Source organism: Giraffa tippelskirchi, chromosome 9 (genome assembly GCF_054371585.1).
Source record: "Giraffa tippelskirchi isolate mGirTip1 chromosome 9, T2T-mGirTip1v1.2.pri, whole genome shotgun sequence".
Taxonomy (NCBI): domain Eukaryota; kingdom Metazoa; phylum Chordata; class Mammalia; order Artiodactyla; family Giraffidae; genus Giraffa; species Giraffa tippelskirchi.
The window spans coordinates 57,887,084-57,909,644 of record NC_137283.1 but is presented as its reverse complement, the minus strand read 5'-3'; the positions used below and the strand labels follow the sequence as shown (position 1 = coordinate 57,909,644).

General features: G+C 59.4%; 2 protein-coding genes across 6 annotated transcripts in view; one reads left to right on the top strand and one right to left on the bottom strand.

Moving 5' to 3' along the window:
• Positions 1-9,305: 9,305 nt before the first annotated feature.
• Positions 9,306-18,693, bottom strand: TPRA1 (transmembrane protein adipocyte associated 1). 4 transcript variants are annotated; one of them, XM_081526619.1, is made up of 11 exons: positions 18,424-18,693; positions 13,958-14,081; positions 13,523-13,655; positions 12,639-12,725; positions 12,478-12,556; positions 12,270-12,349; positions 11,777-11,887; positions 11,627-11,687; positions 11,360-11,462; positions 11,193-11,273; positions 9,306-9,890 (listed from the first exon to the last, which is right to left on the bottom strand). In XM_081526619.1, exons 2-11 carry the CDS (start codon positions 14,062-14,064, stop codon positions 9,650-9,652), a joined length of 1,083 nt encoding a protein of 360 aa, XP_081382745.1. In that variant the 5' UTR covers positions 14,065-14,081; positions 18,424-18,693; the 3' UTR covers positions 9,306-9,649. The 4 variants fall into 4 exon arrangements, with proteins under 4 accessions (XP_081382745.1, XP_081382746.1, XP_081382744.1 ...); XM_081526620.1 differs by having other exon boundaries at positions 12,484-12,556; XM_081526618.1 differs by lacking the exon at positions 11,627-11,687 and having other exon boundaries at positions 12,484-12,556.
• Positions 16,655-22,561, top strand: part of MCM2 (minichromosome maintenance complex component 2) — a 27,370-nt gene continuing 21,463 nt past the window's right edge. The window contains exons 1-2 of one of the 2 annotated variants that reach the window (XM_081526617.1): positions 16,655-16,712; positions 19,472-19,530. The gene's annotated coding sequence lies outside the window, so the exon portion shown is untranslated. Of the gene's footprint in view, positions 16,713-18,851; positions 19,531-22,561 lie in introns of those variants that run through there. The other variant, XM_081526616.1, reaches the window with a different exon arrangement.

Sequence of the window (22,561 nt, the reverse complement as noted above, 5' to 3'; positions counted from 1 at the left end):
AGGACATCCGCGGGAGGCCTTCGGAAGGAGAGTGTTCTGGGCTGGCTTCAGGCCACGAGGGGCCAGGCTTGAGCAGATGGTGCTGGAGCAGGGTGGGGCCCGGGCGGGGAGGATGTGGAGGCAGGGCTGCAAGGTCGCTCTCCGCACCCCCAGGGCAGCCAGGCAGATGCTGGGGCCCGGGTGGCATGCCCCTGGCACCGTGAGAGCCGGTGGTCCCCCTTGTCAGTGCCGTGTTTGCAGCCCGGCTTAGCTGCAGCCCGTGAGACAACTATTGTGACAGGCCCGTCCTGCACCAGGGACAGCGCTGTCCCTAAGGGCGCCGTCACAGCCGGGCACCACAGCACAGCCTCTCCTTCCCACGCCTGGGCAAAGCGCTCCTACGGCTTGGAGCCTGGGGACAGGGCCCTGCTCTGCAGCGGCTCCACACGCCCGCAGGAGGGACTCAGAACGAATTCACCCCCCCGACTGTATTTGCTGAGCACCAGCTGGGCACCGGGCACCATCCTGTGGGGCAAAAACATAAAGCCACGAGGTGAAGGTAGAGCGTGGTGGACGTGGTCAGGGCCGGAGTCACTGATACTTGGGGGCAGAGACCCAAAGGAAGCAAGAGGGGGCAGATGGGGACCCTGGGGACGGGCCAGCGTCCATGCAAGGGATCGGCAGGTGCACAGCCCCAGGCAAGGTAGGCCTGGCTCGTCCTGGGGCTGCATGGGGCCTAAGCGTGGCTCAGTAAGCGTGAGCAGCAGCTGCCCATCCCGAGCTGACCTGGGCCACCCTTCCCCGGGGCTCAGGCCAGCGTCCCAGACTGTGGTGTGGAGGCCAGCTTCCAGAGAAGACCCAGCCCCAGGCCCCCAGCAGGGGTTCACTTGCCTGCGTGGCAGAGGCCAGACTGAGGTCGCCTTCACTCCTGGGTTCCAGAGCCCTTGCCGTGATCAGCTATGGAGGGTGGACCCGGGGAGACACAGACTGGGTGGGGTGGGGGACCTGCCCCCACAGTCTCCTAGGGGTGTGCACCGGGGTGGGCGGGAAACACGCAGCTAGGAATCAGGGCTACACCAGATCCGGCGAGGGGAGCTTCCTGGGGAGGTGGGGGCTGTCCTGGGAGTGGGGCGGAGAGGTGCTGCAAGCGCGGGGGCCTTGAGGCTGGGGTACGGCCCCCGAACCTGTATCCCAGCCCGGCCCCCCACCGTCCATCCCAGGGCCAGAAGAGGAGGTGATGCCAGCGGTCAGGGCCTCTGCAGGTCGGCCAGCAGAGGGGGCGGGGTTCTATTTTCAGGTGACAGGAACCCCACCCCCACCCCGGGCGAGGGATCCCAAGAGTGCTCGGGTGGCGGGCTTTCTATTTTCCTGTGAGGCTGGCGGCGGGCCCCCGACCCCGACCCTGGGTCTCACTCCACGCCCACAGCCCCCACGGCACTGAAGCTGGAGGGAGGACCTGGGGGCGGGGCCGCGGGGCGGGGCCACGAGGTGGGGCGGGACCCAGGCTGAGGCTCTGGGATGGGGGCGGGTGGGCTGGGGCCCTGGGATGGGGGCGGGTGGGCTGCGCAGGGATCGCGGGTGTGGGGGGCGAGCTGGGATGGCCGGTGGACGTGCCGGGCTGGGGTGGCCGGTGGGGGCGGTTGGGATACAGGTGCGGGGACCTGGCTGGGATCGCGGGTGGGGGACTGCACTGGGATACAGGTGGGGGTCGGGCTGGGATGGCCCGTGGGGAGGGCTGGGATACAGGTGGGGTGCGGGGTGTGGACACAGATGGGGCGACGGGGCCGAGGGCCGCAGCTGCGGAGGAGCGAGCCCCCAGCCAGTGCGACGCCGCCCCTGCCGGCCGCGCTGGGCATCGCGCCGCCTGCGCTGCTGGGGCCGCGGGGCGGGGGTGGGCGCGGGAGAGGCTCCGGCGCGGTTTGCGAGGCGGGGCGCGAAGCTGTGGCTCGCCCTGTCACTCCGGACAGCCCCTCCGCCCCTGGGTCTCGTTTGTTCACTGCGGGACCAGCCAAGGTCGCCCAGTGGGGGTGGCGGCGCTGTCCCCGCAGGCCTGCGGGCTGCACGACCCCTGAGCCACAGTTTACTCGGGGTCACAGTACCCCCTAATCTGCCTTAGAGTCTTCATCTCTCAGAACAGTAAACTCCTAGAAGGTGGAGTGCAAGTGCTAAATTCTCCAGCAGTTTCTAGACAGTGTTCGTCCAAATCTGCATTTTTTCATTCATTTCCTCTTACCTCTGGAGCAAAACACACAGTGATTTGGAACTGCAGAGTCTGGTGTGTAAAGATTCTGGATTTTGAAAAGCAAGGGCCCTCCAAAATCAAGCAGCTTTGAGCGCTATTAAAACATGTTTGAACAACTAAAAATTTAAAATGCACTTAAAAGGGAGAAAAACAGTCAAAAGATGAATGACAAACTGGGGGAAGCATTCGCAATTCACATGACAAAAGTCTAATCCGGGGGTCAGCAGACTCACTGTCCGCATAGTGAACACTTCCAGCTCCCAGGCCGTAGGCCCTGTCAGCTTTCCTGCGGTAACAGCCACAGACAGGGAAACTGGCTGTGTGCCCCAAGGGGATTTTGTTGATTAAAAAAATTGCAAGTCAGCAGGCCTGATTGAGCCTACAGGCCATCAGTCAGTTCAGTTCAGTTGCTCAGTTGTGTCCAATTCTGCGACCCCATGGACTGCAGCATGCCAGGCCTCCCTGTCCATCACCAACCCCCAGAGGTTACTCAAACTCATGTCCATCGAGTCGGTGATGCCATCCAGCCATCTCATCCTCTGTTGTCCCCTTCTCCTCCCGCCTTCAATCTTTCCCAGCATCAGGGTCTTTTCCAATGAGTCAGTTCTTCACATCAGGTGGTCAAAGGATTGGAGTTTCAGCTTCAACATCAGTCCTTCCAATGAACATTCGGGACTGATTTCCTTCAGGATGAACTGGTTGGATCTCCTTGCAGTCCAAGGGACTCTCAAGAGTCTTCTCCAACACCACAGTTCAAAAGCATCCATTCTTCAGCACTCAGCTTTCTTTATAGTCCAACTCTCACATCCATACATGACCACTGGAAAAACCATAGCCTTGACTAGAAGGACCTTTGCTGGTAAAGTAATGTCTCTGCTTTTTAATATGCTGTCTAGGTTGGTCATGGCATTTCTTCCAAGGAGCAAGAATCTTTTAATTTCATGGCTACAGTCACCATCTGCAGTGATTTTGGAGCCCAAGAAAATAGTCTCTCACTGTGTCCATTGTTTCCCCATCTATTTGCCATGAAGTGATGGGACCAGATGCCATAATCTTAGTTTTTTGAATGTTGAGTTTTAAGTCAACTTTTTCACTCTCCTCTTTCACGTCCATCAAGAGGCTCTTTAGTTCTTCTTCGCTTTCTGCCATAAGGATGGTGTCATCTGCATATCTGAGGTTATTGATATTTCTCCCGGCAATCTTGATTCCAGCTTGCGCTTCTTCCAGCCCAGTGTTTCTCATGATATACTCTGCATATAATTTAAATAAGCAGGGTGACAATATACAGCCTTGACGTACTCCTTTCCTGATTTGCAACCAGTCTGTTGTTCTAATTGTTGCTTCCTGACCTGCAAACAGATTTCTCAAGAGGCAGATCAGGTGGTCTGGTATTCCCAACTCTTGAAGAATTTTCCAGTTTGTTGTGATCCACACAGTCAAAGGCCTGGCATAATCAGTAAAGCAGAGGTAGACGTTTTATGTAGAAGTAGACATAGTAGACTACAGGCCATAGTCTGGTCTAATTTAATCAACATATGAAGAGCTCCTAGAAATCAAGAAGAGGCAACTCAGTAAAAGTGGGGGGGGGGGGACATCAGTAGACGGTTTTTCAAAAAGGAAACTCAAAGGCCTTGAGCCAGCGTGACAGATGCCCACGCTCTCATGTGACACGGGGAGCCGAGATGAAGGACCCAGAGATGCTGTGCGCGGGGACGCACGGGAACCTGGTCCCGGCCGTGGGGCTGCTGGGAGCACCCGGCCAGCACCTTCCGCAGGGTTGCCTTGAGCTGCAGGGGCCACAGCAGCCCAGCCAGCCTCTCCTGAGACTCCCTGCCTTGGCCATGTTAACCTCTAACGTGGCCGGCACGGCGTGAACCTCAGGGCCTTTGCGTTTGCCCTCTGTGCTGTTGGGAAGGCTCTGTGTCCGCCTCTTCCCTCCCAGCTTTGCAGGAGGAACGGGAGCTCCTTGGTGAGGCTGACTTGACTTGGCTGGCCGCGTTCTCCAATCCTTCCCTTTCCCGACCTCCTGTCTCATCCTGGGGTCGTCTCATCCTGGGGTCGTCTCGTGTATTTGTCAGCTGTGTCCCGCGGCTCCAGAGGACCGGGTCCTTGTGAGTCCCTGTGCCTGGACAGCGGTGTGGGGCCTGTGGGCTCCGGATACCCAGGGCCGCGGGGCTGAGTGTCATCTCCCGAGTCTGTCACCAGGCTTGCCTCTGTCCCCCGCCCTCCCGGGAAAACACCAGGCTCTGAACACAGTATAATTGCCTGGTTGCTGTGCTCTTCGGTGCAGGGTGCTATCAGAGGCGGCTCTGCATCGGCCGGGCCAGCCCAGCACAAAATTGAAGCTTGGCCAGAGGGGATCGCAGTGGCACAGCTGGGCGCCCAGCCCAGGGCCAGGCTGGGAGGGTGGCAGGCTGGCGCAGGAGCGCGTGGGCCCACCGGGCACGGCCCACGTGTTGGGATGTCCCCGCCGTGGTGTGCCGCCCAAAGGCCTGGGGACCCCCTTTTCCTCTGTGTTTTGTAGGAATGATGCTCAGACTCAAGGTGCAGACGGGTCTGCGGGCGGCCGGAGTCTCCTTTCCCCACCCTGGTCCCCGACACCCGCCGATCCCCAGACGCAGGTGCCTGTGTGTGCTGGGGGTCTAGAGACACTGTTCTGTTTTGTTCCCACTCACTGTGCCGCGGGGACCTTCCTCACCTGGGCCGCCCAGGGCCCCACACTCCTCACTGCACCTCTGTGCCCCCTGGACGCCACGGCTGTCCCAACCGCCTGCCTTCAAGGCAATGTCGCGACTGTGATCTTCCTTCACACCTCACGGTCGCCTGGGGGAGGGTGTGTGTGTGTGCGCAGAATTCATCATCATTTTCAAAAGCATGTTGTTTTTTTGTCACCATGCAGCATCACTTGCTTCCCATGGGGCTCCCAAGCCCCCAGCTGTCCGGACTCAGAAACCAGCCTGGTTACGCCGAAGCCGCTTCCTCACTGGCTGTGACTCACTTTACCCAGGCGGGCGCCAGGCACGCAACACTGTTCTCAAGCTGCGTCCTTGTTTTGCTCGAGGGCTGAGCACACCCCCCACCCCGCCCCATCCTGCCCGAGTGCCACCAGGGCTGTGAGTAGGAGCCACGCAGAGGGACATTCCTTGAAGCAGAGTCTTGGCACTCACCCCGCCTCTGCGCTTCGGGCAGCTTCCCAGCAGCGGAACTTCTAGGTCAGGGGTGTTCTCTGCTTTGTGTGTGCCTTCGTGTGTCTCCGGGCCTGCGCCGGGAGGCTGGAGCTGGTCCCCCACACGCCTGCGGTGGGTGCACACGGGGTGCGCGCACTTTCTCTCCACCCCGAGTCAGAGCCGCCGCCTCTGCTGGGAGCTGAAAAGACCCCCGCCTAGTGTCCCCTGCACCTGCGTCTGGCTCTCCCCCGGACTCAGGGCTCAAGGGTCTGCAGGCCTCACCCGGCCCCAGCTGGACCTGCTCCCCTGCCCTGGATCCTCTCGGTCACCAGGGTCAGAAACCCAGCCCAACCGGCCCAGCGACTTGGGGCGACTTGGGGAGAAAACTGCGTCACTGCAGGGCCAGGACGTCAGGCCCACGTGGACGCGGGGGCAGAAAGAGGTTGTCCGGAGTCTCTGGCTGTCTCGTGGTTCTGACACTGGAACACGTGGGCCCAGAGCCTCACTGCTGGGTCAGAACCAGAGCTCCACCACTTTCCTACAGTGGGAGTTTGGGCAGGTCACCAAAACCTCTGAGCCTCAGTTGTACCGTCTGTGAAACAGGGACAATGACGGCACCTGCGGAATTCAGTGTTGAGAGGATCAAGGGGCCACTGGAGGGGCAGGGCCTTGCAGCGGTGCCTAGCACGGGCGGGAGCTACGCGCATGTCTCTTCTGCAGACAGCTGAGTATGTGCAGCCAGCGCCCGTCTCCTCTGGGGGCCAGGAAGGCCAGCGTCTAGCAGAGGAACCGACCTCAGGGAAAGCAGGCCTGTTCCGAGCAGAGGCCCTGGCCAGCGGTGTCCCAGCCTGGACCTGCTGGCTTTCACCCATCACGGCTCACCTGGACAGGCGGAGGGGGTGAGGGGCAGCGTCCACGAGGCATGGAAGAAAGTGTGGCACCGATTATTTAAAAGAAAGAAAGAGCAAGTCGCTCAGTTGTGTCTGACTCTTTGTGACCCCATGGACTATAAAACAGTCAAAGGAATTCTCCAGACCAGGATACTGGAGTGGGTAACCTTTCCCTTCTCCAGGGGATCTTCCTGACCCAGGAATTGAACCAGTATCTCCTGCATTGGCAGGCGGATTCTCTACCAGCTGAGCCAGAAGGGAAGTCCAAGAATACTGGAGTGGTTAGCCTATCCCTTCTCCAGGGGTTCTTCCCGACCCAGGAATTGAACCAGTATCTCCTACATCACAGGCGGGTTCTCTACCAGCTGAGCCCCCAGGGATGCCAAGTGTTTAAAGATGACTCTCCATACTGGATATTCAGTAAAATTCCAACTAAGACTTTTTCAAGCATGTACATGAATTTTAAGCTGGGTCAACAGACATAGCTTTTTCCACACCAGTGTGTCAGGGGTCACAGCTGAGAGGGCTAAACGTAGCACCTGATCGGGACCTCCCTTCCTGGACCAGGCCTTTGGGGTCTGGGTGTTGTCTGCTGTCAGAGGGTGGGGCAGGGCCGTGAGAGCCTGCTGCCCAGCGCCCTCTGGTGTCTGGTGGGAAGTTCACAGGCCGGGCGGCCAGGCTGGATCCGAGTCCACAGGCTCCAATGTTGCTCAGGCGCTCAGGCGTGTCTGACTCTTGGCGACCCCATGAACTGCAGCACGCCAGGCCTCCCTGTCCATCACCAACTCCCAGAGCTTGCTTAAACTCACGTCCACTGAGTCGGTGATGCCATCCAACCTTCTCGCCAGAATAAACGTCCCCACACAATTCCTAACCAATCTGACTAAACGGCTGCAAAAAGAAATGACTAGGTAGCCATAAACATTCCCAGCCACATGCGGTCTTCCTCCCCACATGGCTGGCAGGTGAGCGTTGGGAAGCTCGGAGTTCCAGGGGTGCGGGCTGGGGTGCCGGCACTGGGCAGGGCCTCCTGGGGAGAAGTCCTGCTTTAGGCATCCACTCCGGGGGTCTCACCTGGAGAATCCCACGGACGGAGGAGCCTGGCGGGCTGCAGTCCATGGGGTCGCACAGAGTCAGACACGATTGAGCGACTGAGCGACTGAGCACACACTCTGAGTCATTAAGATCATGCCCCCTTTCACAGTCAGGGTCCCTGCTTTCCTCTGAATAATAAACATAAATAACTAGCGCGTGAGCAATGGGTGAGGAGAAGCATTTCCTCCCAGCGGCAGCCAGCCCTCACATGTCTGGCCCTGAACTAGATTTTTCGCCATGTGGACAGTTGGCAGAATGTCCACGGGGCCTGCAGCTCAGACAGTGCAGTCCTATCCACGGGCTTTCCCGACATGAGTGTTTGCGTGGAGGTGGTCAAGCAGGAGGAAGGTCCACCTGCAGGGAACGCACAGGATGGCATCTGCGGGACTGGCACTGTGCCCACCCTGGCTCTCGATGCTCCAGGACGCAAGTCCTCTGTTCCTCTTCTGTGAGTCTGAAACTGAGGCCAGAGGGTGCGGGTCCCTCACGGCAGCAGAGTCTGACCCGCGCCAGGCTCCCGACTTCCCGCCCCTCCTGGCCTCAGAAAGGGCTCCCTGCTTGGATGCTCAGCGTCCCCTCAAGCGATGGATCAGGCAGGTCAGACTATGACAGGCCCTCCACGAGCCCCAGTGGACGTGGGGGCCGGCTGTGACTCTTCTATGATGGACTGATAATTCCCGGAGCAGGGAGCGAGCGTCCTGGATGGGAGCTAAGTCTACTAACGTTTACATATGTGAAATTATATACTCAAAAGTTTAATCTTAGTAACAACCGACGCACACATGCCATCGGCCATCAGAGCTATGATGTTATCGCCGCCAGGTCTGGAAAATTTCCTGGTGCAATCGTGTTCACAACTACGAGAACAGCTTTGACCTCAGGGACCCTTCAACGGGTCTCAGAAGCCCCGAGGGCGAGGAAGGATCCAGTGTGAGAGCTCTGGGTCTGTGGCCTGATCGCCCCGACCACTGGGAGAAGCCCCCAGAGCTCCATCCCCTGGATCTGCCCCATAGCCCTCGTGAGCACAGGGGATCAGACAGACACAGGGTGGGCGTCGGACATTGGTCACTGGAAAACAGAATGGACAAGTAGACGATGCTCTGCTTACACAACGGAGAGCCGCGCGGGAGGCGGGGGCGCCTGGGACAGGCCCCCCCCCCAGAGCTGAGTGAGGACAGCAGGTGGGAGGTGAGCTTGTTTGAGGTAAAGCCCGTTGTCTGTGGATGCACACACGTGTGCTCTGGTGACAAACGGGAAATTCATGCCGGTGGGCACGTGATCCCACGGGCCGGACAGGGTCAGGAGAGAGGGGACACGGGGGCTTTCGTTGTCTCCCTGATGCTTAATCCCCGAAGTTGTTATTAAAACACCGCCCAGGGGCTGTGATTAAAACTGTGTCTCCAGCAGCTACTGAGGGCGGGGTCTTGCTCCTGAAGCCCTGGGTCCAGGCCTCGCCCACAGCACCCCGATGTCCTCCCCACAGAGGCGATGTCCCTGCCGCCCCCCGGTTGACCATCCTCTTCTGCTCATCGTCTACGTTTCCAGCATGTTGAGCCTACTTTTTTTTTCCCCCTCCTCTTGGTGCCCAATAGTGGAATTTTAGCTTCCGGCCTTGGAAACTCTTAAGGCTTTCCTAGTGCTGGTTAAAAGGAATCTCAGCGAGATAAGAAAAGTCACGTCCCGCGTCCTCCCAGCTGCAAGCACACAGCTGCTCCTTGGAAGCCGAAAGCTGGTCCTGATGGGTGGGCTATGGGGACCATGTCCCGGGTGCCCTGAAGTCCTGCCAGTGTGGGGACTGGCGAGAGGCAGAAGTCTGATCCTGCTTCCCCCCAAAACCCATGCTGCCCCCCAGTCCTCAAGGACCATTCCGCCCAGGCGCATGGGGGGTGCCCGGCCCCGTCAACCCTCCACGGCCGCCACGCCACCACCTTCTGTCCTTTTTTCCTTTTTATTAGAAAACAGATCAGGAAAATAGACACACTTCAGCCCACCCGCTGGCGCGGGCTCTGGGGCGGGGGTGGGAGGTGAGGAGGCCAGTCCAGTCCCGGGGCCCAGGCTGCAGGGAGGAGGCGGCTGGCCAGCCCTGGGACACACGGTTGGGGCCACATCCCCTAGTGCAGCAGGGGAAGCTGGGAGGGAGAGCGGCCCCCGGCTGGAACAGACGGTGGGCAGGGCCCCCACGCCGCCTGGCCCCTCATCCACTCCGCTGGGGCTCTCCGTCCCCGGCCTCCCTGCGGCCAGTCCCCCGCGATCCCGGCCCACTCGGGGTGGCTGTGTTAGGCATTGATGGCCTTCCAGCGCTCACTGTCCACGCTGTTGATGCTGCCGGTGTGGCAGGGCAAGGAGGCCACGTCATCCAGGTAGGCCACCCCGGCGGAGTCGAATTGCGTGCTGGCCGCCCCGGCCGCCTCCGGGCCCTCCCGCCGGGCCACCGCGTAGGGCTGGGGCAGGTGCATGTCCGGCTCCTCGGTCTCGTCCACTTGGCATTTGTAGGAGAAGAGAATCTTGGGCTCCGAGCTGGTGGGGAAGAGTCGGGGGGGCCCCGTGAGTCCAGAAGGCCCTCTTTTGCTGGAGCTGGGCCCAGCAAGAAACATGCTGACGGCCCCTAACGCCCACCCCTCGAGGCGCCCTTCCTTGTTTGCAGTCTGGGGTTCACTGGGACATGTGTGAGCCCCCCAGCTCCAAGTGAGTGAACCTGGGGAGCACCTGCTTTCTCATGTCAAGTGGGTGGACGGAGTCCAGCCTGGGGAACAGCGGGCCTTAACCAGCAGGTGCCCGTAGCATGGGGCGGCCACCACTCTGACCCCTCCGCCCCGCTCCACTCACCACTGCCCACCGGGCACCTGGCCGCCCATCCCCAGACCTTGAGGCGACTCTCCCGGGAGAAAGCAGCCTGAGCCCAGGGAGCCAGGTTGTACATGAGGTCACGCACGTCAGGGTCCAGTCTAGCCCCCTGACCCCTCAGACCCGGCAGGTAGGGAAGGGGCTAGGGGCAAGACGCCCACTCCCACAGCTGAGGCTGGGGGTCTCACCCTCAATCCCACAGTCTCCAGCTTCCCAGCTCCCTGACAGGCCTCCAGACATACACGTGTACAAAGGTGCGCCCACACGACGCTCAGAGGCACACTGGACCCCCCCACCCTGCTCCCTGCTCCAGGCGCCCCCGATAGGGCTTGCGTCTGCAGCACCGACAGCCCGCTTGCTGAGGAGGCAGGGGCCAAGCACACGGGCGGGTAGGCAGCCCCAGCCTCCTCTGGAGGGGACAGGCTGTGTCATGTGTATAATGTGTGTGTCTGTAGTGTATATATATCTACTAAATGTGTGGACACATGTGTGTCCACATGGGTATAGCGTATGCTCACATGTGCCTGCGGATGCGTGCATGAAACTGAAAGCCGCTCAGCTGTGTCTAACTCTTTGCAACCCTATAGACTGTACACTCCATGGAATTTCTCCAGGCCAGAATACTGGAGTGGGTACCCTCTCCCTTCTCCAGGGGATCTTCCCAACCCAGGGGTGGAACCCCGGTCTCCATGTGTGTGCGTGCATACCTATGTGCATGTGACTGAGTTACACATGGGTACACGCGCATGTGAATGTGTACACACTCATGCATGTATGTACACACCTGTGTGCACAGTGTCTGTGTGCTCAGTGCATGCACACACGTGCACCCCCGGCCTCCTCAGCTCCTGGAAGCCTGGGCACCCTGAGCCCGAGGCCGGGAGACCCCAGGGTGGGTCCGCCCGCGGCCTCTGATCTGGATTCCCGCCCCGTGACCCTCACGCGCCTAGGGGGTGGGGGGGTGGTGGTGCTCACCCGAAGAAGCCGCGCAGGAAGGCCACGTAGATGAGGGGCGCAAAGAAGCTGAAGTAGAGGAAGGTGGTGGCGTCCACGCAGCTGGGGGCGGGGGCGGGTCAGGGCTGCAGCGGGGGGCCCTGCGCCCCCCCTCCGGCCCCCCGCCCCCTGCCACACCCCCCACATACCAGAGCCCCTCGATGATGTCCGCACACAGCAACGCACTCCCCAGTCCCTGCAGCAGGTTGAGCAGCGCCAGTATGCCCGCGTACACATAGAAGCTCCTCCGCGCTGCGGGGTGGGCACATGAGGTTCTGCCCGGGGCCGGGGCCCAGGGCTGTGCGCTCCAGGCCGCCCGGGGCACCTGCACCCACAACCACCCCCCAACCCTCCAACCCCCCAACCACCTCCCCCCAGCCCCCCCCCCCACGCCCGGCCCCACCCCAGGCGCTCACACGGCAGGGAGATGCGCTCCTTCAGTGGGGTCTTGGGAAGCACAACCACCAGGGAGTAGACCTGCGGAGGCAGCGGGGCTGACCGGGGCGCCCAGCCCCTCGTAAGCGCGCCCAGGCCCCACGGGCGGCCCTAGCCCCCCGTCGGCTCACCAGGAAGAAGAAACAGGAGCTAACGAGCCAGAATTGGCGGCCCCCGTGCCCGTAGATGTTGAAGTCCTCGGCCGACAGGTGGGCGTCGGGGTACAGGATCTCCAGCGTGCCCTGTAGGGGCGTGGGGGCGGGCCTCAGGGGCTCCCTGCGACGCCTCCCGCAGCCTGCCCCACTAAGGCCTTCCGTCCCTGGCTCCAGCCTGTTCTCTGCCACAGCCCACCCCCAGGCGGGGGTCCCCCACTAGGAGAGGGCCCTCTGGATGCCGGCTCTTGGGAGAGAGCTGAGCTGAGTTGCCCGGCTGCTTGCTGAAACAGCAGGTCCAGCCTGGTGGATCAGAATCCGAGGCGCCCAGCACACGGCTTGCAGGCGATTCCTTCACGGCATTGCATGTTTGAGCCCCTGCACTTGATAAACTCTCACCCCTGACTGCCCCCCACCCAGGACCAGAGGCAGTGCACGCCCAGCCCCGCACTGCCCATCCCCTGCCCCTCACCTGGGTGACGGAGTAGGCCAGCGACAGCACCGTGGTGATGGCCAGCACCCGCTTGATGCTGGACTTGCTCTCCAGGTGCCCTGGAATAAACATCCCGGTCAGGGGGCGGGGGCCAGCTCTGGGGCGGGGTCAGCCCCGGGGGAGGGGCCTGGGTGGGAGGGGCCAGTCCCGGGGGCGGGGCTGGGGTGGGCGCTGGCCGCAGGGGCACACACACCGAAGGCCAGGCCCAGGATGACCACGCTCAGCTCGATGGCCAGCAGGAAGAAGCGTGTGATCTCCCACAGGATCTGGACACAGAGGGGGAGCAGAGCGTCAGCCCCGGCGCCCCCTCCCGGTGCCCGGCGCCCCCAGGGACAGGCCCAGGCCCACCTTGTCAGCCACGGTCGCCGCGTCTGACGTGCTGACCGTCATGGACACCACCGCCCGGGCAATGCCCACCAACGCCACCACGAACACCTGGTGAGGCAGAGAGGACTTGGGGGGAAGGTCGCTGGGGGGACGACCCCTCCCGGAGCCACGTCTGTGGGCCCAAGGCCGTGACTTCTGACCCCTGAGCCTGGAAAACCATGTCCAGCCTCAGGGAGGCTGACACCGCCCGGGGCCACATGCCTGCCGCGTGCCGGGCACCCAGGGGCGGGAGCTCTGTGTGCTCCCACTGGGTGTGTGCTCACAGCACACCCGGTGGACAGGCACTGAGGCCCAGAGCGGCCATGCCGTTGGCCCAAGGTCACTCGGCACAGCCAGAGGTCAGAACACGCTGGGCATCTCCCACCCAGCACCCGCTCCCCTTTCCCTCAAGTCACACTTCCCCAGTTTGCTTCCTGGGGCCACTACCCTCCTCGGTCCATGCGGTCTTGCTGAGCTGACCCCTCCCTCTCATCTCCAGAGTGTCTCTTTCCCTGAGAGTCAGGGATGAAGAGGGGTTCCCAGGTGGGCCACTCAGCAGTAATGCCAGGTCTGCAGTGTGCAACCGGTAAGTGATGCCCTTCCGCTGCAGCTGGCAGGGGAGTCAGCTCAGGGGGGTGAGCACAGAGCTGCTCTTGGATGCTTTTGATACCATGCAGGGAGAAGGCATGTGAAGGTAGGGCCAGAGGCAAGCAGACATGCAAAGAGAGGGTCTTGACAGCATCAGTTAACCCCTGGATGCAGCCATACCTGAAGCTGGTTATTCTTTAGAAAGACAGTTAATAATTCCCCGTTTTGCTTAAGCCAGTTGGAACTGGGTTTTGTGTCACCAACTGGAATGAACTCACCAGGATATAAAAGGTGATAAAGATGGGGCTGGAGGTGACTCGAATCTTGGCCCGAGCAAACGGAAGCTTCCAGAGCAGGAAGATAAAAAACAGCACATTGGGGATGAGCAGCAGGAGGTCCCAGTACCGGACCCTAGAAGATGGGCATAGCAGGTGGCTCAGTGGTGGGGCTGTGTCTGCACCCCAGCACACCCGCCTCACACACACGCACACACACAAATACACAGGGCTGTGCCTGCCTCACACACACAGCATACACACAGGGAAACCCTCTCATGGGCAGGGCTGTGCCCCTCACTGTGAGGTGCTGATGTCCTCGTAGAGCAGCACAGACACACACACGTGCATGCGCGCGCACGCACACGCACACACACACACACACACACACACACACACACAGGGAAACCCTCTCACGAGTAGGGCCGTGCCCCTCACCGCGAGGTGCCGATGTCCTCGTAGAGCAGCAGCAGGCAGCGGTGTGGCACGCTGATGTTGGGCGCCAGAGGCGGAGGCGAGCTGGCTGCCATCTCCCAGGTGTCCATCCTGCCAGCAGCCGGCCCTGGGGGGGGGAGGGCGGGAAAGAGGACGTGAGCAGCACCAGGGTTTTGGGGTCCCCAACCCAGCAGGCAAGAGGGTGTGTCTGCAGGGAGCACAGGGCCCGGCAGCGGGACGTGACAGATGCCAGCATTGAAAACGATGACTGAACAGACTGTGCGCCTGACCCGGCGCCCCCACCTCTGGGCAGTCCGCGACAGCCCTGCGAGAGCTGCCCAAGCACCACCATCAGCAGAATGCACACTCAGTGGGGTGTCCGCGTCAGCACTAGAACACTGCCCACAAACATGAGGGAGTCCCTGTCCCAAGCCTGGCAGGCAGCACGCCGAGCGGAGGCTGGGGAGGGGGGCCCGGTGGAGGGCGGCGGGCCCACAGGCGGGTCGGTGCGCGGGTGTGCTGACTGTCGTGGTTCACCGAGCACGCGCCTGTGAGTGGAGCACTTTTCTGGGTGGGTTATGGCCTCAGCAGGTTTTCAACAACGAGGAAGGTGAATCGTTTACGCACTGAGTGCCCGGGTCTGCCACGAGCAGCCCAGGACGCTTCCTGCAGGGGGCCAGCGCCCGCTGTGCAGGCCGGGGTGGGGGGTGCAGGGGCAACTCCGCACTTGGGGAGACTCTGGGGCAGGTAGGCCTGGACCAGGGGCTCAGAACCCTGTATCCTTCCTTCCCACACAGGTCCCTGGTGGCTCTGGGATCAGTCCCCCTCGGCAACCTGATGAGGAGCCCAGCAACCTGATGAGGAGGCCGGGAGGTGTTAAAGGGGATTAAAGGTATTAAAGCAGCCGTGCTTACACACCAAACTTCTAGAGTTACGTGCTGAGAAGAAAACAGGAGGGGAAAAAAATAAAATGACGGGAAACACAGCAGAGACTGCTGGGGTCCCCAGGGTCCATGCTGCTCTGTACCAGAGCCGTGGATTCTAGCTGGCACGTGGCTTCCCAGAAGCAGGGCCACTTTCCCAGCTTCCATTCATGCTGGCTGTGGCCACGTGACCAAGTTCCATCCAACTGGGTATGAGCAGCAAGGTGTGCCAATTTTCAGGGGAATGGCAACCCACTCCAGTGTTCTTGCCTTGAGAATCCCAGGGACGGCGGAGCCTAGTGGGCTGCTGTCTATGGGATCACACAGAGTTGGGCACGACTGAAGCCACTTAGCAGCAGCAGTCCTCCTCCTGTCCCACTGCCTGGAATTGTAGGTGTGGTGGTGGGACCAGTAGCAGCCATTGTGGATCATGAGGCAGAAATCATGGAACAGAGGGTAACACGGTGTCTGGGTCTCAGACAAGTGAGTCAGCCTGCACAGACTGTTGTGCAGCAGATGGCAGTACCCGTCTACCTTGTCATCTCAGTCTCTGTTCAGCAGCTGAGTCAGAATGCAAAGTAGTGCTGCTACAGGCTGGGTTGTCAGACAGAATGATATTTGCACTGAGATCTAAATAACTGAAAGTAGCTGGACTGGGGTAATCTGGGCAGAGCACATCCTGGGGAGGGAGCAGTGAAAGCAAAGGCAGGAGGCAGAAACAATCTTGGCCTGTTCAAAGGGCACAGGGCACGCTGATGCTGGAAGAGAGAGGAGACAGGGTGGGGGCCAGGTCAGCCAATCTCCCTCTAAGAGCAACAGGAGGGGTGGGGTGGGGGGCGGGTGGAGGCTGCACCAAAGCAGGGGGATGGGGGCAGGGAGACGGAGTGCTCGGCCAGGCTGCGAGGACAGTGGCCTGGCTGGTGGTGGCAGAGGGGGTGGAGTGGTGGGATCTGGGAGCCCTTTGGGAGGGTCGGCCAGTGAGACCCACAGATGGACGCACATAGGGGTGAGGGCAGAGGACAGGGGAAGCTCATTCCAGGCTCCAACCTGAGCCTCGGGGTGCCTGCAGTGGCCCGGCTGGCTGCAGACAGTGTCCCCATGATGCTAAGGTGAAGGGGGTGTCCCCCTGATCGCTAAGGTGAGGGTGGTGTCCCATGATCGCTAAGCAGGTGCTCCGTCGTTGCAGGACCTCCTTGACGCCGTGTGCTCACAAGGCCCCTCACCAGCACCAGAAACTAAGGCCGCTGACCACAAGCCAGTGGTTTCCAGAGTGGGTGGAGTGGTCAGTGCGGGCCCCTCAGCAGGGTGGCTTCAGGGCTGCCTCATGTCCTGCAGGGACCCCGCATGGCCAGAAGCTCGTGGGTAGAGGGCGGCCAGAGTGCGAGTGCGGTTGGAGGACTTCTCCTGCTCTCTGTGGCCAGCACCCCCTTTTCTCGGAGGAAACCTCAGCACCCCAGTCTCCGTGCACAGGGTGTAGGTACCACTTACAGCACCCCCTCCCCAACCCCAGGGAGCGTTCACAGTGGAGTCCACGTGGAATGAGAGCCGACAAAGGAACACAGAAGAGAGACACAGACAGCACCGGGTGGGAGCCCCTGGATCCACCCACGCCTGAAGCTAGGCTCCCCAGCTCCACCGCTGGGGAGGACCTGGCATTATGAAACCTTAACAGATCCCCAGCTTGACCTTCTGGCTCTGCCAGGTGCCTTTGTGACCTTGGGCCAGTCATTTCCCTCTCTCGGTGTCATGGGACAGTAGCATCCCCACCAGCAAGGTTGCTGGAAGGATCAGGCAAGAGCAGAGAAGGGAGTCTGCACAGGACCACACACACAAAGGTAACTGCTGCTTTCTTCCCAGAGGGAAAGCTGGGGGTGGGGGTGGGCAGGATTTGGTTCACGGGGTCCAAGCCCTACTCACTTCGGAGTCTGGGCTTGGGAAGGAGGGTGTCCGCTGTGCCTACTTCCCCCGCCCCGGCCCCTCTCTCCCTGTAATAGCGGCAGAAGAGGAGACCCCCGCAGCCCAGCCCACCTCCTGGGCCCCCTCCCAGGGGGTGTCCCAGGGCTTGGTGTCTCCACTGCAGGTGCAGGGCCCCCCAGGCCTGATCCAGGGTGGACTGCTGGTAACAAGCGGACTCGGGGCGGGCAGGGGTGGGGATCACACGGCTCACAGCAGGTTGCCACCGTGTGTCAGAGCTCACAAAATAATTGAAGCCTGGACACAAGCTACATGACAGCGCACCCCTCCCTTCCTGTGCATGCTCAGGGCCCGTGCTTTCCGCGTGCTGACCCGTGGGGCCACCACCCCGGCCTCCAGGAGCGGGCAGCCAGCCACTGTCCCATCACAGACGGGAAGAGGCTGAGGGAAACCATCAGAGGCCCCCCCATTCCCCTCCCCCACCACAGATGGCAGTGCCAGAGCCAGGGGTCTGCAGGAGAGAGGGGTCAGGTGGGCAGGCTGGTGGAGGGTGCGGAGGCAGGGGTACTTCCTGGGATGCTGAGTGCCCTGGGCAGCCCCACGCTGCTCAGGACCAGGGACGCTGGGACAGACTGTCCCTTCCACCTGGGGAGGATGCTCCTGACCTCGCTGCCATTCCAGAGACCTCCTCCCACCCTCTCGCCCTCCCTCCGTCTGCGGCCAGCCTGTGGGCATAATGCCAGTGGCGTGGGCCCTGCGTGCTGGACCTGGGCCAGAAGGGCCCTCCCTCTCTGAGCCTCAGTTTCGGGGTCTCCCCGGTCTGTGCAGTGGGACTGACCATGTATGGCCCAGAGGTCCTGGATGGGAGCCCTGCGGAAACAAAACCCTGAGCAGACAGGCTGCTGTGGAAACACCCCTCAGGGTGGCCAGCCCCAGCTGCTCAACAAGCTTTCAACCCTGAACCAAAACTGGGTGAGGAATGTTTCACAACCATTATCCTCCAGCCTTGGGAAAGGGGGTGGACCCTACCAGGAGCCCCTAGGAGGGAAGACAGCCCTGTGACTTCTGGCCTAACCTCTGCAGGTTCCCTTCGACTTGGCAGGCTGCATGCTCTCCCTGCCCACGACCAGGTCGCACCTCTTGGGCCACCTCCTCTGAGGAGCCCTCCCTGATTCCATCTGAAATGGCCCTCAGCTGTGTGTCTATGTGTTTGTGGGCCGTGCAGCCCGGGCGTCTCATGACCCAGTTCTCGGGGAGACGGCCAATGTGGTGAGCTGGACAGATGAACGTCCAGCAGCAAAGAGAGGGCGGCCCAGCCCTTCTGGACAGTGGGAGGACCGTCCGGGAGGCCCCATGGCCCCATCCCCACCACACAGCGAGGACAGGTCACTTCCCGCTGTTCCGGCCAGGAGACACCCCCCACCCCCCGCCCTCTCAGACGCGGGAGCCGGAGCTGACCATTCGCAGACACGTCTCGGCGCCCAGCCTGGGGCGCAGGGTTCGGGAGCTCGGCCTCCCCGGGGACCCCGGGCCTGCCTCTGGGCGGGAGGCCCGCTCCCGGCGGCAGGAGCCGGAACAGGGACCCTGGGGATCAGCTCGCGCAGCTGGGGCAGAGCAGGGGCTCCCCCTTACCTGGGGCCCCGGCCGCCCATCCGCCGCCGGGCGCGGACCCCGCCAAAGGCCGCGGACCTGGGCCTCCGGCGCTCGGGCCGGGAGGGTGGCGCAGGGAGCGTGGCGCGGGAGGCCGGCTCCGGGAGACCGGGCGGCGGGCGGGCGGCGAAGGGAGACGCGATCGGGACACGCGAGCGGCCTGACCCCGCGCGGCCCTCCCGGCAGCGGCGACCCGGAAGGGAGGTGCGTCCTCTGCGTTCCGCCAAAACTGCAAAAAGAGCCACCGTCCCTGCCCGCGGCGGCGCCGGGACCCGCCCCCAGCCAGCAGCGACCAATAGGAACGGAGTTACGCCAGAAAGAGGGCGTGGCGAGTGCAGAGGACGGAGCCAATCGGATCCCCGGGGGGCGGGGCGGCCCGTCGGCCCCTTAAAAGAGTCCGCACGCGGCCCACTCGGCCGCCAGGGGTCGCGTCCACAGCCCTTTGCGACCTATCTGTCCACGCCCGCCGTCCGCAGCGCCCCCTCCTCCAGCGTCCGGGGAGGCGCTCCGCCTCCGCCGGCCCAGTGACTTCCGGGCCCCGGGGACGAGCCCCCACCCGGACCCGGAGCGGCCCCTTCGCACCTGCCCACGCACCCTCCGCCTCCAGGCGGTCCTGCAGGCCGGCTGTCATCCGTCCCTTTTGGCGGAGCAGACCCCAGGGCGGAAGCGTTAAGCGCTTGCCCCGAAGTCACAGGACCCAGGCCTGGGGCTTGGCCCGCTGTCCCTCACCTCTTACCTCCAGGCAGCCTCCTCCAGGAAGCCCTCCCAGATAGCCTGTTCTTCCCCTCCTGCGTCTGCGCGGGGTTCACTCCTCTCCCCCCACCACGAGGCTCCGCCTGACCGGGTCCCTCCTGTCTCCTTGTCCTCATCCCTCCCACCCACTCCTCTCTGGGTTCCTTGTTTCTCTTCCTTGAATACACCAAGCTTCCTTCCCTGTGGGTCTGTCACTTGACACACACTTTCACTTGACACCCTAGCCAAAGTAGCTGTCCAGTCTCTGTAACACAAAGCCCTTTCATTTCCTTCTCAGTTGTTACCCAAAACTGGATTCTTCTTTCTGGGGGTGTTGAGTTGAAAGACACAACCAAGGTAAGGAGCAGTACAAGGAAGGATTTATTATCTGCAGTAAGTAAGGAGAACATCTGGGATCTTTCCCAAATTAATGCAAATGCAAGTCGCTCAATGGGGTCCGACTCTTTGCAACCCCATTGGCTATACAGTCCATGGAATTCTCCAGGCCAGAATACTTGAGTGGGTTCAGTTCAGTCACTCAGTCGTGTCTGACTCTGCGACCCCATGGACTGCGGCAAGCCAGGCCTCCCTGTCCATCACCAACTCCCGGAGTTTACTCAAACTCATGTGCATCGAGTCAGTGAGACCATCCAACCATCTCATCTTCTGTCATCCCCTTCTCCTCCTGCCTTCAATCTTTCCCAGCATCAGGGTCTTTTCCAATGAGTCAGTTCTTCGCATCAGGTGGCTAAAGTATTGGAGTTTCAGCTTCAACATCAGTCCTTCCAGTGAATATTCAGGACTGATTTCCTTTAGGATAGACTGGCTGGATCTCCTTGCAGTCCAAGGGACTCTCAAGAGTCTTCTCCAACACCACAGTTCAAAAGCATCAATTCTTGGGCTCTCAGCTTTCTTTATGGTCCAACTCTCACATCCACACATGACTACTGGAAAAACCACAGCTTTGACTAGACAGACCTTTGTGGGCAAAGTCATGTCTCTGCTTTTTAATATGCTGTCTAGGTTGCTCATAGCTTTTCTTCCAAGAAGCAAGCATCTTTTAATTTCATGGCTGCAGTCACCATCTGCAGTGATTTTGGAGCCCAAAAAAATAAAGTCAGCCACTGTTTCCACTGGTTCCCCATCTATTTGCCATGCAGTGATGGGACCGGATGTCATGCATGATCTTAGTTTTTTGAATGTTGAGTTTTAAGCCAGCTTTTCCACTCTCCTCTTTCACTTTCATCAAAAGGCTCTTTAGTTCCTCTTCACTTTCTGCCAAAAGGGTGGTGTCATCTGTATATCTGAGGTTATTGATATTTCTCCTGGCAATCTTGATTCCAGCTTGTGCTTCATCCAGGCCGGCATTTCACATGATATACTCTGCATAGAAACTAAATAAGCAGGGTGACAATATACAGCCTTGACATACTCCTTACCCAGTTTGAAACCAGTCTGTTTTTCCATGTCCAGTTCTAACTGTTGCTTCTTGACCTGCATACAGATTTCTCAGGAGGCAGGTCAGGTGGTCTGGTATTCCCATCTCTTGAAGAATTTTCCACTTTGTTGTGATCTACACAGTAAAAGGCTTTGGCATAACCAATAAAGCAGAAGTCGATGTTTTTCTGGAATTCTCTTGCTTTTTCGATGATCCAACTGATGTTGGCAATTTGACCTCTGGTTCCTCTGCCTTTTCTAAAAGCTTGAACATCTGGAAGTTCATGGTTCACATACTGTTGAAGCCCGGCTTGGAAAATTTTGAGCATTACTTTGCTAGTGTGTGAGATGAGTGCAATTGTGTGGTAGTTTGAGCATTCTTTGGGATTGCCCTGCTTTGGGACTGGAATGAAAACTGACCTTTTCCAGTCCTGTGGCCACTGCTGAGTTTTCCAGATTTGCTGGCATATTGAGTGCAGCACTTTCACAGCATTATCTTTTAGGATTTGAAATAGCTCAACTGGAATTCCATCACCTCCACTAGCTTTGTTCGCAGTGATGCTTCCTAAGGCCCACTTGACTTCACATTCCAGGATGTCTGGCTCTAGGTGAGTGATCACACCATCATGGTTATCTGGGTTGTGAAGATCTTTTTTGTATAATTCTTCTGTGTATTCTTGCCACCTCTTCTTAATATCTTCTGCTTATGTTAGGTCCATACCGTTTCTGTCCTTTATTGTGCCCATCTTTGCATGAAATGTTCCCTTGGCATCTCTAATTTTCTTGAGATCTCTAATCTTCCCCATTCAATTGTTTTCCTCTATTTCTTTAAACTGATCACTGAGGAAGACTTTCTTATCTCTCCTTGGATATTCCAAAGAATATATTCTTTGGAACTCTGCATTCAAATGGATGTATCTTTCCTTTTCTCCTTCGCTTTTCTCTTCCCTTCTTTTCACAGCTATTTGTAAGGCCTCCTCAGACAATCATTTTGTCTTTTTGCATTTCTTTTTCTTGGGGATGGTCTTGATCACTGCCTCCTGTACAATGTCACGAACCTCTGTCCATAGTTCTTCAGGCACTCTGTCCATCAGATCTAATCCCTTGAGTCTATTTGTCACTTCCACTGTGTAATTGTAAGGGATTTAATTTAGGTCATACCTGAATGATCTAGTGGTTTTCCCTACTTTCTTCAATTTAAGTCTGAATTTGGCAATAAGGAGTTCATGATCTGAGTCACAGTCAGCTCCCAGTCTTTTTTTTTTTTTTTGCTGACTATATAGAGCTTGCACATCTTTGACTGCAAAGAATGTAATCAATCTGACTTCAGTATTGACCATCTGGTGATGTCCATGTGTAGAGTCTTCTCTTGTGTTTTTGGAAGAAGGTGTTTGCTATGACCAGTGAGTTTTCTTGGCAAAACTCTATTAGCCTTTTTGCCCTGCTTCAGTTTGTACTCCCAGGCCAAATTTGCCTGTTACTCCAGGTATCTCTTGACTTCCTACTTTTGCATTCCAGTCCCCTATGATGAAAAGGACATCTTTTTTGAGTACTAGTTCTAGAAGGTCTTGTAGGTCTTCATAGAACCATTCAGCTTCTTCAGCATTACTGGTCGGGGCATAGACTTGGATTACCGTGATAGTGAATGGTTTGCCTTGGAAGCGAACAGAGATCATTCTGTCATTTGTAAGATTGCACCCAAGTACTCCATTTGGACTCTTGTTGACTATGATGGCTACTCCATTTCTTCTAAGGGATTCTTGCCCACAGTAGTAGATATAATGGTCATCTGATTTAAATTCGCCCATTCCAGCCTATCCCTTCTCCAGCAGATCTTCCCAACCCTGGAATCGAACCGGGGTCTCCTGCATTGCAGGTGAATTCTTTACCGTCTGAGCCACAAGGGAAGCCCAAGAATACTGGAGTGGGTAGCCTATCCCTTCTCCAGCAG